Raw genomic sequence first — 19,164 nt, 5'->3', positions numbered from 1 at the left:
AAAGAGACAGACAGAGACAGACAGGGAAAGAGACAGACAGACAGAGAGATAGAGAGACAGAGGCTGGGAGAGAGGGAGAGTGGTATAGAGACAGAGAGACTTAGTTACTATCCTGGGCAATGCCGGGTACTACAGCTAGTACCAAATAAAACGGAAATTCACTTTTGTGGATAAGTTTGCGATATCAGAATAAAATATTTTCTTTTCTTTTCATTCACAAATCTGTTGTCTACTTCCTTTACTGCAGAAGATTAGGTGAATATTGCCTAAAACCTCTTTTATTTAGTTTTGAACTTTTTTATTTCCTGATAGTTCTATGGATATTGTAGGCACATAATGAATAATAGTAATGTTGAAAATGGCTCCAAAGTGGAGTTACATTGTGTCTCCAATCTCACAATCATCCACTTTACAGAAGTAATGTCCTAAAGAATAATAACACTTCCGATTGTGTAATATTTTCTGTTTTTTTCGAATAGATTTTGCAATTTCTTTTTGAAAATCGTTGCTATTTTTCCCCACAAATGCTCTCATCATTTTCAATTTCTTTTTATTCACTTGCAATAGAAATGGAATAGCTGAATCTATAATGAAAGTTTGAACTCAATCTCTGCCCATCTACTCTCATTGAAAGACACTAAAGAAAAGACAAGTGCAAATAGGGTCTTATCTGGGAGAAAATCGGTGACGCTGAATTGCCGAGTGCTCACTCAGTGGAAATTGTGTAGCCACAATCAAAGGAATTCGCTCCAAAGATGTGGCGGCTGCAGCCCCTCGGATTGCAGAGATAGAAAACAGAAGATGAAGGGTTAAAATCCGTGCTGCCAATGGACGAGATGCACAAGATGTGAAGAGAACAAGCCAGGTAAGTATATTCCAAATGGTTTAGGACCTAATAAACTACTTGGAATACACTTAACTGGGAGAAAAGGATGGTGGAGGGGCCCCTCTGCTGACCCTAAGTCGGGGTTCCTGTGCTGTCCCTTATCACAACGATAGACTTAAAGGTAGTCAGGGTCGAGCCTCCAATGTGACCCTGTCTCCTGTTCTGACTCTGATGACTATGTCCCCACCACCCAGGGGATGCACCAGGATGGAAATACCAAGAACCCACCAACAAGGAATGACTAACAGGGGTAAAACAATACTCATACAGATCAAAAAGCAGCACCAGGGGATAACAAAAGGTGTATGGGTAAAGGTACAAAGGAAAAGGGGTAGAAGAATAACTCACAACAATCACAAATGATAGCAGCAGCAGTAAGAACACGTCCTCTCTGCTCCTGGGCTAGCTCCTAACTGAATAGAATAACCAGCAGCCTCTCCAGGAAGCAGAGGGATTAAATACAACCCGGAAGTGTTAAACTGAAGACACAGTTCTACTCTAAGGTCTCCTTTTCAACAGGTGAGCGGGATTTATTCCCCCCCTCTTTTTTCTTATGTGATTTTAAACTGAAGACAGTCTGCTGCTGCACCAGAGAAGGGATTAACCCTTAAATGACCAAAGGAAAAAGCAACCATTAAATGTGCATGGTCTCAGATGGTAAATGAGAACGCTAACCCAGAGTCTGTCCTTATACATGTATATAGAGAACCCCGGCACACAAAAATTGAAAGAGTCTTGTATACTTGGAATTTTTATTTATTTAATTTTTATTTTTAACGTTTCGGCGAATGCCTTTTTCAAAACTAATATAGTCTGAAGACAGGAAAATTGTTTTATCCTGTGAAGCATATCATTGAACTTCGCATAGAATTTTCCAATCAGAATCTCCCCAAAAAACTTTGGATAACTGGGTATAATGTTCACATATGTGATTATCTCAAGTGAAAAAAGTGGAATTTCCTAGTGAGGAATGGAATGCAGTTATCGCTAGTAAGATAGCTGTGCCTTAGGAGATCAGTGGTGGAGTATATATACATGTGACACCTGGCTTGTCATGTTTACATCTTGTGCAGCTCATCCATTGGCAAGGCAGATTTGAACCATTCATCTTCTGTTTTCCATCTATTCTCATTGAAAGCTCCTCAGTGTCCCTCCTTCCTGCTGCTGCTGAGATACCAACAAGCTGCAGCTATCAGGCTGAGTGGTCAGAGACTGAATACAGTTGGACTAATGAGCTCTCTCACTATTTCCAAAACAAGTACACCAGCCTCATCAGACTCAAACAGTTTATTTAATAACATGTGCAGCTCCTATTGTGAAATCTGGAGATAAACCCGCTTTAATTATTAAGAAACTGGTCAGTGGTTTAACACTAGAAGTCCCAGAGAGGGGTCATTTGACATTTCTACCATTGGAACCCTGTGGAGCTCGAAATTCCTGCGACTTCTAGTGTTAAAAAGATTTGCAATATTTGGAAAAGTTCAGTTCTGGCGACTTTGCTGAGACTGTAAGAGACGTCAGGCCTGAAGTGAGCCAAGATGGATAGACTCAAATCCAGGGAATGCTATTGATGAGTATCGAGGGGGGCGACGTCCTGGGAATCATAACTCAACATTAAAGGTTACTTTTGTGAATTGTCTTCCATTGTAAAGGAAATATTTGAAAATACATTGCTGACGTGACATTTAGGATCCGACAATTGAAATTAAAAAGCTTCATTTTCGGAAAAAGTGGATCTTACTTGTCTGATAAACCACCAAATACAATGGATCCAACCAACACTCCTGACATGTAAATGGACTGAGCAAGTTGCCTCATTCTCCTCTGATTACAGACCAAGTCCCACTGTAAGAAAGAGAATAATATAATGGTATAAAATGTGGCATCCATGTTTTGTAGTATTAATATTATACTCCCCCTTAAAGGGGTTGCCTAGCGTTGACCACTGATCAGCTGATATTGTCTCTGGCAGCTGCCTTACCAATGCACAGAGTAGAACTCTGCAGCTTCACACATTGCTTAGTGGCTGCTGCAGAGTACTGAGGTGTACAGTCTGCCCATTGCTTACCTTTAGCCACTGTTGGAGCAGATATCAGCTGATCTTTGGATGTGCCAAGTGTTGGACCACCACCAATCTTATATTGATGACATATCATAAGGATAAGTCATCAATATATCAATATAACAGTTTTTTCTGGGAATACAAAAAATTAAATAGCTAAAAAAAAATGTAATTTCTAAATATTTTTAATTAGCAAGGCACAATTGATTTTTGTAAGTAGAATTAACAAAGCCGTAACCCTGTTACACTGACAAAAATCTGTCGTAGAATGTTTGGCGAAGTGGCTATACAAAGTGTCCTGAAAACAGCTACACCATTTATTTGCATTCAGAAAGAATGGTGGACACATGTGTGCGCAGCATCCTCTTACCTCAGCACCCTCTGTGTCTCCAGTATTAGATCAGAGAGGGGAGACAGCAGTGTGAGCAGTCTCTTCTTACCTCAGCACCTCTGATATCTTCAGGATTAGATCAGACCGACAGGGTGGACAGCAATGTGAATGGCCTCTTCTTACCGCAGCACCTCTGATATCTGAAGTATTAGGTCAGACAGGGTGGACAGCAGTGTAAACAGTCTCTTCTTACCTCAGCACCGCTGATATCTTTAGTATTAGATCAGACAGGGTGGACAGAAGTGAGTGGCTTCTTCTTACCTCAGCACTCCTGTTATCTCCAATATTAGATCAGACAGACAGGGTTGACAGCCGAGTGAGCAGTCTCATCTTACCTCAGCACCCCTGGTGTCTCCAGTGTTAGATAAGATAGACAGAGTGAACAGCAGCGTGAACGGCCTCTTCTTACCTCAGCACCCCTCGTGTCTCGAGTATTAGATCAAATAGGGTGGACAGTAGTGTGAGCAGTCTCTTCTTACCTCAGCACCTCTGATATCTTCAGGATTAGATCAGACAGACAGGGTAGACAGCAATGTGAATAGCCTCTTCTTACCTCAGAATCCTGATATCTCCAGTATTAGATCAGACAGGGTGGACAGCAATGCAGTCCAAATGTCATATATCGCTACGGCAGCGTCACACGCACATACCTGTTCAGCGACGTCTCTGTGGCCGCCGAACAATCCCTCCTTCAAGGGGGAGGTGCGTTCGGCGTCACAGTGGCGTCACTAAACGGTCACCCAATAAAAGAGGAGGTGAGGAGATGAGCGGCCGGAACATGCCGCCCACTTCCTTCCTTCCTCCTTTCCGGTGGACGCAGGTAGGATGATGTTCGTCGTTCCTGCGGTGTCACACATAGCGATGTGTGATGCCACAGGAATGACGAACAACCTGCGGAATGAAACACCAACGACATTATGATTAGGAGCGACGTGTCAGCGATCAACGATTTTTGCCGTTTTTGCGATCGTTGATCGTCGCTCCTTGGTGTCACACGCTGCGATGTCGCTACCGGCGCCGGATGTGCATCACTAACGACATGACCCCGACGATATATTGTTAGCGATGTCACAGCGTGTAAAGCACCCTTAACTGCAACACCGGGTCCTACAGCTAGTGTATTATATATACATATACTGTATATATATGTGACGCCCTGGCCTAGCCATGTGGTCACAAACACAACACCATACACCCCTTCCCTGGACAGGTCACACCAGTCACACATTAAACCCTTGTTGCCACCCTCCAGGGTTGATGTTCACACCAGGTGGGGCGGAGCCAGGCGGTTGGCCCCGACCACCGAGGAGTTCACAGGCCTGGAGGCGGGAAAAACATAGTCAGTTAGGGAGTCCAGTTGTGGGCAGTAGAGTGAGAGGAGTAAAAACTGTTGGTGTCTGGGTTGGAGCCCAGGCACGTCCAGCAAGGTCGGCAAACGGTGGTCGTCGTCTGCAGGAGTTGGTGAAGGTCAGCGGAACCGTAGGACTTGGGTCGGGGGGTGGCCCGCCGGTACCAAACCGGGGAGCTGATTGGAGCCAAGCACCAGGCAGGGTACTCAGACCCCGACTAGGCTCGAAGCCAACCTTTAGTCAAATTTACTGATTGCGGTCTGGACCTCAGGGGTTCATTCCCACCCAAGTCCCAAGGCAAAAGCCCAACCGTTCCGGATAAGCGCCACCACAAAGGGCTAGAGATCCACAGGGCCAGCGTCTGCGGGCAAAAGGGCTCCTCCGGCACGTATACGTCGGGGAGCGGACTACCGGTACCCAGGCATTGGAGTCAAGATACAAAACACAGGTGCAGGGAAATGACAGCCACCATCAACCCATCCAGGGAGAACACCACAGCCGGCTACGGGCCCCGTCCATCCAGCCGTTTGGTTTACCAGAGACTCTGTCCATCTGTGTCTGAGTGAGGACACCTGTGCCATCCGGCACCGTGCTGCACTGCAACCCTGCACCCTGCCAAAACCCATCCTGCGGAACCCTCCCTCCTACCGGGCCCCGGGACCAACAGCCCCTACCCACGGAGGGGTCAACACCTAGCTGCTCCCCGCCATCGCTCCCGGGAACCCCGTCACCAGCAGCGGTGGTGCCCACCATCACCACAACCCGTGGGTGGCATCACGAACTCTCTACATCCCAAAAGAAACCAAATTCCCCTTTTCACTTGAGGGCGAGGAGCGCTGCTCGAGCTCCGGGTCCGGCCCGCTCAAGCCACCGAGGAGAAGGCACCGGATCCGAGCGCGATCTCCCTGAGCAGCCCCCGCGACGGGGAAGCTGGCCCTCGCCCTCGACATCTACACTATGTTTCTATTCTACAAAAAAAACCTGACCAGCTGTTCGTCACAGAATAAGGCAAGTGTGAACAGATACAAGCCGCTATGACTCCTTTGACACAATATACAAACAAAAGAATATAGCAGCCTCTATAAGAACCACTACATCATATATATATATATATATATATATATATATATATATATATATATATATATATATATACATACACCTTATAAAATTTGCTGATAACCTCAAGTGGATTCATTGCAGTGTGATCAGCCTGGGTGTCGTATAGATAATCCCTATCGTGAAATGTGGTTGTGTTAGACATTTCTCTGCTCAAGACCACTTTCTATGTGTCAGGATATAGAGCCTCATGACAATAAAATTTGAAGAAAACATTTTTTTTCAACCTGAACATTACTTATACAAATAATTAGAAATTACCTTTAGGTTCTATCTCACACAGCATCAGATTTACTAAGATGAGAACATGACACATTTCATCTTCTCGGCTGTCATTCTTGCATGCAAATGTTACATTTACATATTCTTTCAGTCATGACGTCCTTTCAGCTTGACATTATAGAAAAATGAAAAAAGTGGCAAATACCCATACTTGCATGTTTGCCATTTTGGGCTCTACCTTCCTTCCCAATATTATTCACAGCAACTATGCCTTTCTGCTCACGCTGCATTTTTTATGTTTTTTGGTGCAGTTTGTTGTCCATATCTGTATGTCTATCCTTATCCCAGCAAAGGCAATGAGAATTCTTAAGTGCAGTGCGCACATTGCTTCTTTTTTCCTTGCAGTTTTGGGTGCAGAAAAAAGAAGCTTCATATCAATTGTTGGCGCGTTTTTTTCCTGCATTCTTTGGCTATGTGCACACGCTGCATTTTTATGACGCTGCGTTTTGGTACGTTTTTGGCTGCGTTTTGCTGCGTTTTTGATCTCTGCGTTTTTCCAATGCATTGCATGGTGGAAAAACGCTGAAAAACGCAGGAAAGAATTGACGGGTCCATTTTTTTTTTAAGCTAAAAAACGCAGCTTAAAAAAAAAGTTGTGTGCGGACAACAAAAATGAAAACTCATAGACTTTGCTGGGGAAGCAAAGTCATGCAGTTTTGAGGCCAAAAACGCACCCCAAAAATGCGCAAAAACGCACTGTGTGCACTTAGCCTTTAGTTCTTCCAGCCAATGATTTCGCTAAAAAAATTCCATGGCACAAACAAGCAACAAAAACACATGAATTATTGGTGCATTTTTTGGTGCTTTTTCTGCCAGAAGGTGCAGATTTCATGCCGAAAATTTCTGCATCAAATCTGCAGCGTGTGCGCATACACTAAATTGGGCTTTACACGCAGCAACATCGCTAGCCATGTCGCTCGTGAAAGCACCCACCGCCATCGTTTGTGCATCACGGCGCACAATATCGTTAGTCCCCATCACACGGACTTACCTTCCTAGCGACGTCGCTGTGGCCGGCGAACTGCCTCTTTTCTAAGGGGGCGGTTCATGCGGCGTCACAGCGACGTCACACGGCAGCCATCCAATTGAAGCGGAGGGGCGGAGAACAGCCACAGGAAAGTGATGCCTAACTCGTTGCCGGAGGACGCAGGTAAGCTGTTGTTCGTCGTTCCTGGGGTGTCACACGTAGCGATATCTGCTGCCTCAGGAACGACAAACAATCTACGTCCACAACGACCAACGAGATTTTGAAAATGAACGACGTGTCAACGATAATCGATAAGGTGAGTATTTTTGATCATTAACACTCGCTCGAAGCTGTTACACGCAACGACGTCGCTAACGACGCTGGTTGTGCGTCACGAATTCCGTGACCCCGACGACATATCATTAGATATGTCGTTGTGTATAACGGGGCCTTTAGTGTCTAAATCTTGGCCTAAAAACTTGGGACTGTTGGAGATCAATACTTATGGGGTTTTTTTAGGCATTGCATGACAAAACACCAGACGCGTTTCGATCAGAACTGATCTTAGATTTGAAGAGTCTAAGATCAGTCTAAGATCAGTTCTGATCGAATGCGTCTGGTGTTTCTTTTTCCGTCAATGGAGTTTTTCTTCTAAATATTTATATGAGAACCAGTGATTGTATTTTTAAAGATACCCATTAAAATTTGGGATTTTACTTGAATAAGTCTACCGGAAGCTAGATCATTCATCCTTTTCTTCATTGGTATTACGCTGAGTCAGCAGCGGTACCCTGTGATTCTGGACACTGGAGTTGAAGATGTCTGTCGTGGGGTGAGCTGGACTCTTTTTTGTATTTTTGCAGAAATTTTCTGCATAAAATCTGCACCTTTTGGTAGAAAAATGCACCAAAAAACGCACATGCTTTGGTGCATTTTTTTGGGGTGCATTTTTGTGCCATGAGTTTTTCTTAATGAAATCAATGGGGGAAGGGCTAAAAAACACAGGAAAAATGCACCAACAATTGACATGCTGAAGATTATTTTCTGCACCAAATCTGCAAGGAACAAATAAGCAACATGTGCACAGGACTTAAGAATTGTCATTGACTTTTCTAGCATAAGGATATTCATCAGATTTGTGCCACAATTTGCACCAAATCTGCATAAAAAACTCACAAAGTCTAGTTAAAAAGAAATGCACTCTTCAATATAGTGCGGTAAAGGGCGCTCTCACATATCCGGCTTTTCGCCGGTTTGACGGATGCGGCGCACGCCAGTACAGTATGATACAGTACACTGGCAGCACAACAAGTGCTGTTCACATGCTGTCATGTGACCGGAGCATGTGACCCGGAAGTTGCGATGCTGCCAGTGTACTGTATCATACTGTACTGGCGTGCGCCGCATCCATCAAACCGGCGAAAAGCCGGATGTGTGAGAGCGCCTTCAGCTGCTCAATCATCTTTTGAGAAAAAGGAAGAACAGAAAAAAAATAGTCAAATTAATTAACAAAAGAATGTAGAAAATTGATTAAAAAGTTCTCACCTGGTTTATAATAGTTGAAGAATATTCGCTGTCATCATACATGTAGCCATCGGCACACATCTCCGTCTCCAAGTCGCTAGTATTGGTTGTGAAATTATAATTAAGCAGACTGAATTGGGGACTCCGATATCTTAAGCAGCTGGAGAATTTTCCATTAGATTCCAGCGGTATATGAGCCTGTAGCCAAAATCCGGTAAAATTCCCTTCTTCCCAGGATTCGTTAAGTTTACATCGATGCTTTGGAATAGCCGCGGTAAAGTTTTGCAATAGATTGTGGCTAGCTAACATGAAAACGGGCAACGATAGCAGTATAACGTGTATGATCTGATATCGTCCCATGCCACCCAGTCTCACCAAGATTTCTTGAAATGCCATGGTTGATCGCACTGTTCCCGGTCTCCACCTAAACAGCTACGGACATTGAAGTTTGGGCACCAACGGCATTTCCAAAATCAGCAAATGGCACATTGAGGAACTGGCCTGCGGTCTTAAATAGGAGCACGGAGCTTCGTACTTCGTGGGCGTAAAACAAGTAACTGAGTGTTAAACTTTTACTGATACATAGAAGCATTAACTTGTGGAGAAAAAAAAGAAGTTGTTACAAGTCAATTAGGGATAAAGGGCAACACTTAATGGTTATTATAGGGCAAGTTCCATGCCCAAACATAAAAATAACATATTAACCAATGTACTAGAAGTGTCAAACTTTGGGTAAAACATGTAGAAAAGAGTCAATTAACAAAGTATATCCTCCTGGAATAAAAACGACTTATTCATCTTAGGGGGCTTATACTGTAAATTACTCATGCACAATTACCTTTTTATATCATTTGTTGATTTCATGGGTTCAGACAGTAATAAAGTGATATAGATTACTGATACATCTGCAGGGAAGCTATTGGGGATTTTAGCATCTCCACAGCCACATGTATAATAATTGGAACCGTACATCATATGTCGGCAGCTTCCTAGAATATTCTAAAAAGACGAATGTTCGGAGGAGTGAATGGCTTGCTGTTAATAAACTTTGCAAAAAGTTTACTAATTTTCCAAACAATAGCATAACTTGAAGTTCATGGGCCCCAATGCAAAAGCTCGAATGGGTTCCCCAATTATTTCAAGTCTTCACCCTGTTTTTGTTTTTTCCTCCCCTTCTTCCAAGAGCCATAACTTTTCTTATTTTTCCATCATTATAGCCATAGGAGGGCTTGTTTTTTGCAGGACGAGTTGTAATTTAGAATATTCTGCCCCGTATAGTATTGGAAAATTGAAAACAAATTTCAAATGTGGTGAAATTGCAAAAAAAAAGTTCAATTCCTTGATTGTTTTTTCAGTTTTTTTATTTACCATGTTCCCTATATGGTAAAACTAACCTGACAATATGATTCCACAGGTCAGCATGAGTTCGTACATACCAAACATGTATAGTTTTACTTTTATCTAAGCAGTGGAAAAAAATTCAGAAATTTGTAAAAAAAAGAATTGCGCTGTTGTCGCCATTTTTCGAAACCCGTAGCGTTCTCATTTTTCAGGATCTGGAGCTGTGGGAGGACTTATTTTTTGCATCTTGACCTGACTTTTTAATTATGTCTTTTTGGTATAGATGTGATGTTTTGCTCTCCTGTTATTGCATTTTATTGGCAACCACAACAAAAAAACGTAATTTGGCATTTCAATTTTTTTTTTTTACCAATCAGAATAATTTACTTTATATTTTGACAGATCGGGTATTTCTGAAAGTGGCGATACCAAATATTTGTTTTTTTTTAATTCTTTTATATTCAATGGAGCAAAAGGGGGTGTTTTGAATGTTTTTGGGTTGGGTTTTTTCCCCAATTTTTTTTTTTACTTTTTATTAAATTTACTAGTCCCTTTAGGGGACTTGAAGCTCACACTGTCCGATCACTCCTGTTGTATGGAGCGATACCTCAGCATCCCTCTGTGCAGCAGAAATGCTGATCTCTTGAGAGTGCTGGCGCTCTGCCGCCATTCACAGGAAGTGAGTCATCACAGCAACAGGGATAATCAGCTGACTCCTGGCTGTCATGACAACCCATCGGCACTCTGTGATCATGTCAAGGGGCCGTCGATGGCGCCAGGGAAAGGCGCTCTGTCAGAGATTGACAGTGCGATTTAACTAGTTAACAAGGCTCGGGTGGATCAGAGATCCACCTGCACCAGTTATAGGCACATGTCTGTATGGCGCCCCTGACCTGGTCAGGCGCCACTGGGTACTGCAACCATACTGGGTCAGTACCTTCAGGTAATCCAAAGGCTGAAATAGGGTGTGTACGCACAAACACATACAGTTAGGTCCAGAAATATTTGGACAGTGACACAAGTTTTGTTTTTTTAGCTGTTTACAAAAACATGTTCAGAAATACAATTATATATATAATATGGGCTGAAAGTGCACTCCCAGCTGCAATATGAGAGTTTTCACATCCAAATCGGAGAAAGGGTTTAGGAATCATAGCTCTGCAATGCATAGCCTCCTCTTTTTCAAGGGACCAAAAGTAATTGGACAAGGGACTCTAATGGCTGCAATTAACTCTGAAGGCGTCTCCCTCGTTAACCTGTAATCAATGAAGTAGTTAAAAGGTCTGGGGTTGATTACAGGTGTGTGGTTTTGCATTTGGAAGCTGTTGCTGTGACCAGACAACATGCGGTCTAAGGAACTCTCAATTGAGGTGAAGCAGAACATCCTGAGGCTGAAAAAAAAGAAAAAATCCATCAGAGAGATAGCAGACATGCTTGGAGTAGCAAAATCAACAGTCGGGTACATTCTGAGAAAAAAGGAATTGACTGGTGAGCTTGGGAACTCAAAAAGGCCTGGGCGTCCACGGATGACAACAGTGGTGGATGATCGCCGCATACTTTCTTTGGTGAAGAAGAACCCGTTCACAACATCAACTGAAGTCCAGAACACTCTCAGTGAAGTAGGTGTATCTGTCTCTAAGTCAACAGTAAAGAGAAGACTTCATGAAAATAAATACAAAGGGTTCACATCTAGATGCAAACCATTCATCAATTCCAAAAATAAACAGGCCAGAGTTAAATTTGCTGCAAAACACCTCATGAAGCCAGCTCAGTTCTGGAAAAGTATTCTATGGACAGATGAGACCAAGATCAACCTGTACCAGAATGATGGGAAGAAAAAAGTTTGGAGATGAAAGGGAACGGCACATGATACAAGGCACACCACATCCTCTGTAAAACATGGTGGAGGCAACGTGATGGCATGGGCATGCATGGCTTTCAATGGCACTGGGTCACTTGTGTTTATTGATGACATAACAGCAGACAAGAGTAGCCGGATGAATTCTGAAGTGTACCGGGATATACTTTCAGCCCAGATTCAGCCAAATGCCGCAAAGTTGATCGGACGGCGCTTCATAGTACAGATGGACAATGACCCCAAGCATACAGCCAAAGCTACCCAGGAGTTCATGAGTGCAAAAAAGTGGAACATTCTGCAATGGCCAAGTCAATCACCAGATCTTAACCCAATTGAGCATGCATTTCACTTGCTCAAATCCAGACTTAAGACGGAAAGACCCACAAACAAGCAAGACCTGAAGGCTGCGGCTGTAAAGGCCTGGCAAAGCATTAAGAAGGAGGAAACCCAGCGTTTGGTGATGTCCATGGGTTCCAGACTTAAGGCAGTGATTGCCTCCAAAGGATTCGCAACAAAATATTGAAAATAAAAATTTTTTTTTTGGGTTTGGTTTATTTGTCCAATTACTTTTGACCTCCTAAAATGTGGAGTGTTTGTAAAGAAATGTGTACAATTCCTACAATTTCTATCAGATATTTTTGTTCAAACCTTCAAATTAAACGTTACAATCTGCACTTGAATTCTGTTGTAGAGGTTTCATTTCAAATCCAATGTGGTGGCATGCAGAGCCCAACTCGCGAAAATTGTGTCACTGTCCAAATATTTCTGGACCTAACTGTAGTGACCAGGTCTCACACACCATTGAGGGGACCCCTGGGCAGATCCAGGAGGGGGCGTGCCTCCACATCCAATCAAGGGGTGCGGTAGAGAGGCTGGAAGCTAAGATGGCAGTGGCAGAAGGAAAAAGGAGGGAGAGTTAGTTAGTCTGAAGCGGAGACGCAGGAGAGCGGACATACCCTGTCCGTGTAGTAACCGTTGGCGGGGGAGAACGGTTGTCAGAAAGTCGGTCAGAAAGACGCTGAGGAAGTCAGTTGGTCAGAAAGACTCCTGGGAACTAGGCACGCAGGGGAAACAGGTTCCTGAAGTAGGCTACTAAACCTGCCAGTGTGGGAACCACAAGTCCCACACCAACCAACTAGAGTCCGAGCATCAGCAACAACGAGGGGGCCCATAAGGAGGATCAAGCCTGAAGCTATCCACCTTGGTCCACGCTGCCAGCAAATGGGCCAAAAAGGGGACAAAAGACAGTAGCGACTTCCCTGGATGAATCCCACGGTACTTCAAGTCAGGGGTTATCCAAAACAAGAAGTGCTAGGAAGGCGAGTTAACGGTTACCCTTAGACCAGCCTGCAGGATACCTGATTCCACCTGGTTTATCTCAGCATCGCCCGGGTTACCTCAAAAAACCACCTGAACGTGAGTAAACAAGTTAAAAGACATTTTGGACTGAGACTGATTTATTCTGCGACCTGTTGTTCCACACACATCTGAGCCCCTGGGGCCAGTCTCACTCTCGGGAGGCCACACCATCCAGCTGCAGATTCCATCAGCCCCAGACGCTCGTTAAAACTGCAGTGGCGGTCACCCATAACCCTGACCGCAAACCAAGAGTGGCGTCACGACTCCTATGCAAATAAACCTGACTTACCTGTCGCCAGAGAAGATCCCCAAGAGAGGACCCTGCGGCGTCCCTGGAAGTGGAGCGGTGTCCCCGGGGCGACCGCTGCAGTGGTGGGTGACTCATCTGCTGATAAGATTAGCTGTCATGTGCAGGGAAACATGCGGGCTCACCGTGCTAGCCGGCATTAAATGGACAGAAAGACACAGCCTTGGATGTAGAGGTACATCCAAGGTCGTGAAGGGGTTGATAGCATTGTTTTTTTAATATAGGAAAAATTGACTTTTGGGCCTTCTAGGCTTCAGGGCCTGGGTGTGATTGAAACCCCCTGTACCTATTGTAGTTATGCCCCTCTCTGTAAGTATAGTGTATGGGGTCATTAATGTGCCCCATAAAATGTAAAGGAATGATATGAGTTTAGTTAAAATGGTCAGCATAGCTATTCTTGGGCATGACCTGCATCTGGTATTGCTGTTTAGTCTATTCATTTGTTGTTTAGCTGCAATACTAGACACAGTTCATGAGCAGAGAAATAATAGCTGACATTTCCTTATAAAATCATACAATCTCCTTAAAGGGAACCTGTCACCTGGCGGATATAAGCTGCAGCCACCACCAGTGGGTTCTTATATACAGCATTCTAACATGCTGTATATAAGAGCCCAGGCCGCTGTGTAGAATGTAAAAAACACTTTATAATACTCACCTATGGGGGCGGGGCGGTGAAGCAAGTCAGATGAGTGCCTCTGTTCTCCGGTACCAGCGCCTCTTCTTTCGGTCATTTTTGTCCTCCTTCTTTTGAAGCCTGGATGCATGACGCGTCCTACATCATCCACACTAGCCGGCATTGAGGTCCTGCGCAGGCGCATTTTGATCTGCCCTGAGCAGGGCAGATCAAAGTATTGTAGTGCGCCTGCGCAGGAACTCAATGCCGGCTAGTGTAGTTGACATAGGGCGCGTCATGCACCCAGGCTTCAGAAGAAGGAGGACAAAGATGACCGAAATTCCAGTGCAGAATAGTAGTTCTGACCAGCAACGTAATCAAGACTTGTTTAGCTCAGGTCACAATGATGTTAACTCCTAATATGCAGACCTTCATATCTTAGACCATATCCTAATCCTGCCTAATTCAGACCTATCCTCATAATTCAGAATCAGAAAAAAAATATTCAGACTTCATACTACACAATATAAACCCCATATTTAATCCTCAGTCCAAAACCTAGACTAACGTTTGGAACTCCATTCTATGTCTGAACTGGGTGCAAAAACCTAAAAAAACATCACTATATGGAGCTAAGGTATGCACACCAGTGACTATGCAAGGGGAATACATGGAATAGCAGAAACTGCTGTGTGAATACTGACATGAAAAATTCAATAGCTATATGTTGCAGTTTCTGCTATTCCATGTATTCCCCTTCCATAGTCACTGGTGTGCATACCTTATCTCCCCATAGTGATGTTTTTTTAGGTTTTTGCACCCAGTTCAGACATAGAATGGAGTTCCAAACGTTATTCCTTATTTGTTAGTAGTTTTTCGTTTGTGAACCCTCCCCACACACGCCTATTGCCAATCCACATTATACGCATATATAGCCTGGGTCTCAGCCTCCCATACACGGTAAGTTTTTTAACTGCATGAGAGGACACACACAAGCTAGGGACCCCAACGTAGAGAAATACTTTGGCGTAGTGTTGGGGCTCTATTGTATTGATCAATTCAGTAGCTAAATTTCTCTTGATTCATATGTTCATGGCAGTAATGCAGATTCCATTTTTCACATTTTCACTCTTGCATATAGCTATTGAATTTTTCAAGTCAGTATTCACACAGCAGTTTCTGCTATTTCATGTATTCCCCTTGCATAGTCACTGGTGTGCATACCTTAGCTCCATATAACAAAACCTAGACTAGACCCTAGGTGAAATCTTTTCAGATAATTCAAACCTTATAGTAGGTTTCAAAGAAGGCCTCAATATATAGATCTCAGACTATACCCCAGTCCACAATATGCAGAGCCAAGACCAGACTCCATAATTTATGCTACAATGTTTAGCCCCTAGATCAAATCCTAGACCAGGCCCCAAAACCCATAATTCACACCCTATAAGTACTCAGACCGTATTCCATAATTTAGGCAAAAGACACAACCAAACTCTATAATACAGTGTCATGATCCAGGTCGGCTTTTCCCTGCTGTGGTTACACCCAGCTCTGGCCTGGTCATATCAGGGGTTAATGTCCCTTGGCTCATTCTGGATCCCAGGACGCTATATATTGCCTCTCTACCTATGGCTCAGTGGCAGTGATATTTCTGCCTTGCAGGCCTTGCAGCGTGTATACAGGCTCTGGTGACTGTTCCTGATCTGTCCTGCCTCTCTGCTACTTTGTCCTGACTTGTACCCTCCCCCGTTCGTCTGCCTGTCCCGGTCCCTGACTTCCCACTCCTGTCTGTTGTTTGTGTTCCCCTCTGCATACCTGATTTCCCGGCTTCCGACTCGGTTCTGTTTTCTGACTTGATTTTGATCCTCCCTTTGCAGCGACTTGACTTTTCTGGATAGATCCTGACTGTTTGACTACTCTATTGCCCCCTGGTGGTTCGCCTGTTAACTGCCTGCTGAAGTTACTCTGCTGTACTTCAGCTGCCTTTCTGTTATAGTGTAACTTTGTCTCTCCTTCACTACTCTGCTGCCACCTAGTGGGGAATACACTGTACTACGTCTTATTAGCCCTTTGTACAGCATGACAACAGACTTCAGAGCAGACTCTTTGAACCCCAGATCAGACGACATAGTCCAGACCTTACTATATAGACTGCATACCAGACACCATGATTCAATAAATACTCCTACTAGACTCCATAATTCAGACACTTATTATCCCATTATTCAGACCCCAGGTCTCTTTATTTAACCCCTTCAAGATCCATGACGGATATACCCATCATGGATCGTGTGAGGTTAATCCTCGCCCCCTACCGTGGGCAGGTCGCAGCAATCTGCGCACATATCAGCTGTTTTTAACAGCTGACATGTGTGCCTGCAAGTTACGAGTGGAATTGCTTCCTCCCACAACTTTTAACCCCTTACATCTTGCTGCCAAAGTCTAGCAGCGATATGCATATGTGCGCGGCCATTACTTTTACTTACCGCCGCCCCCACCGAAAGTCAGGTGCGTGATCACGGAACTTTCGGTGGTTGCCATGGTGGCACAGGGTCATGTGATGACACCTGTAGCTAACATGAGTCACTTTCTCTCAGTGCCGGCATACTTCCGGCATTGAGAGTAAAGCAGCGTATCTGCAGTTCTCAGCTCTGTAGCAGAGATCTACAGATATGGAAAAGCGATGGGATTGTTGATCCATGTAGCCCCCTAGAGGGACTAGTAAAATAAAAAAAAAAGTAAAAAAAAGTTTTAAAAAATAAAAAAAAACCTAAAAGTTCAAATCAGCCCCCTTTCACCACATTGAAAATTAAAGGGTTAAAAAAATAAAAAAATATACGCATATTTGGTATCGCTGCGTTCAGAAATGCCCGCTCTATCAAAATCTAAAATTAATTATTCTGATTGTTAAACGGCGTAGCGGCAAAAAAATTCCAAACACCAAAATTAAGTATTTTGGTCGCCGCAAGTTTTGCGCAAAATGCAATAACAGGCGAGATCAAAAAAGTAACATCTGCATAAACATGGTACCATTAAAAACGTCAGCCCGAGACGCAAAAAATAAGCCATCACTGAGCCAGAGATCCCAAAAAATGAGAACGCTACGGGTTTCAGAAAATGGCGCAAAACGTACGCCTTTTTTTTTTGGCCAAGCTTGTGAATTTTTTTTAATCTCTTAGATACAAGTAAACCTATACATGTTTGGTGTCTACAAACTCGCACCGACCTCAGGCATCACAGCGATACATCAGTTTTACCATATAGTGAACACGGTGTATAAAATATCCCAAAAACTATAGTGCGATCACACTTTTTTTTTGCTGTTTTTCCACACTTGGAATTTTTTTGCTGTTTTCCAGTACACTATATGGTAAAACTTCTGGTTTCATTTAAAAGCACAACTCGTTCCGCAAAAAACAAGCCCTCATATTGCAAGATTGACGGAAAAATAAAAAAATTAAAAAGTTACGGCTCTCGGAAGAAGGGGAGCAAAAACAAAAAAAACGGAAAAATGGAAAACCCTCTGGGGTTGAAGGGGATTAAATCTCATAATATAGACCCCACATTTCAAACTTCACACAATATCCCAGTCACTAATATTCAGATTAAAGACCAAACCCTATACTTCCATCCCTAGATCCAAAAATGTAGACCCTATACATGACGTCCTGATGCTGGCCAGGGAATGGCCGATTTATTTAAACTGCTACCCCATGATTAACGATTTCCTCTAAATATCTTATTCTGAGTGAATTCTTTTACAAAACCGTATTAGTAACAATTTGGTGAAAAATTAATTTTGCTAAATTTTTTTAATAGTCTGTTATTAAAGAATAAAAACTATACAAATGGCAGCCTGTGCATCCTTTTTTGGCAATGCAGCTAATAAATATAGACAATTGCAAATTTGGATATAACATTTGTATATCAAAACGATGACTTCAGAATAAATATAATTTTAAAATGATAATTAAATTTAATGAATTCCTAGGATGATTCCTCTTTAATGAATCAAGATGCTTCCCATGAGTAAATATGTTAATGTGTATGACTGTTTATATTCAATAAGTGAGTCATCCATCTAATTAGTTAGGCGATATCATGATATATGCTGTATAGCCGAATACCTTGCTGTGCTCATATGTTGCTTCATTAAGAGATATGAAAAGTGCATCCGAACCATCACAAAAAGATGCCAACATAGATATGGAATATAAATAAGGAAATAACATCCTTATTTATAATGTCATGTTTAAAACATAAGAAATATTAAAATTAGCTGAGTTAATGTTATCCACTTGCTTAAAAATTCCAGTGTCATAAAACTACAATTGCAAATAATGACTGTGTTTGACCCTTTGACATTAGAATTCCTAATTTCGACTAACAAAAAAATGTGCATTTTAGCAAACAGCTATAATTTTGGGGAGCACCACAAATTTGTTATTTCTATTTCAGCATAATTTTTCATAAATTTTTTGCAAACACATTTTTGCATACAAACAAAAAGGCTACTGTATTATAAAAACACAGCCTTTAAAACTTTAATTTGATTGCTTACCCAATGTGATGATGGAATATGGTGGGTTGTATATCATTTTGTGTAGGTTCAAATTTTAGGCGTGGTGCTCTGTCCATTCTATGTATTATTTGTCTGTCTGAAGGGTTATAACCCTCTGCAGTGCTTCTGTGTCTAGGTCTGGGGGAGGGGGCCTGGAATCCACCAAAACTTTCTGTATACCTGGGAGATTATTCAGTATGTCTGAGAACTTCAAGAGAGAAGCAAAAAGATTCATCCTCTGGGGGAGAAGCTGTGGCTACAGGCAGCACCCCGGAGAGCCATTGAGCAACCCTGATTTCCCTGGAAAAGGACTGCTGGAGGATTGTGACTGATTTATCCTCTGTGGCAGAAGCTACGGCTCCCCAGAGAGATCTGGACATTTATCGCTTACTGGACTATATCCGTGTTCCTGGACTATTTTACCCTCTGTGTGGTGGATTATTTTTATGAACCTTCTGGATTGCATGGAATAAAGCTCATTGGATTGCTCACTCCTCTCCCACTCTGTTGATTGTGTGATACCGGAGAAGGACCCCATG

The 19,164-nt window shown here is 43.0% G+C and overlaps 1 protein-coding gene across 1 annotated transcript in view; it reads right to left on the bottom strand.

Moving 5' to 3' along the window:
* The window catches only part of LOC142254819 (solute carrier family 22 member 6-B-like), a 100,962-nt gene that overhangs the window by 48,088 nt on the left and 33,710 nt on the right, over nucleotides 1–19,164 (bottom strand). Inside the window, exons 2-3 of the mRNA XM_075326141.1 lie at nucleotides 8,602–9,175; nucleotides 2,628–2,731 (exon numbers count right to left, since the gene is read on the bottom strand). Of these exons, the coding sequence (XP_075182256.1) occupies nucleotides 2,628–2,731; nucleotides 8,602–8,976 (479 nt within the window). The 5' untranslated portion in view covers nucleotides 8,977–9,175. The remainder of the gene's footprint in view (nucleotides 1–2,627; nucleotides 2,732–8,601; nucleotides 9,176–19,164) is intronic.

Source organism: Anomaloglossus baeobatrachus, chromosome 10 (assembly GCF_048569485.1).
Source record: "Anomaloglossus baeobatrachus isolate aAnoBae1 chromosome 10, aAnoBae1.hap1, whole genome shotgun sequence".
Lineage (NCBI taxonomy): Eukaryota > Metazoa > Chordata > Amphibia > Anura > Aromobatidae > Anomaloglossus > Anomaloglossus baeobatrachus.
This window is presented reverse-complemented; position numbering and strand designations above follow the sequence as displayed.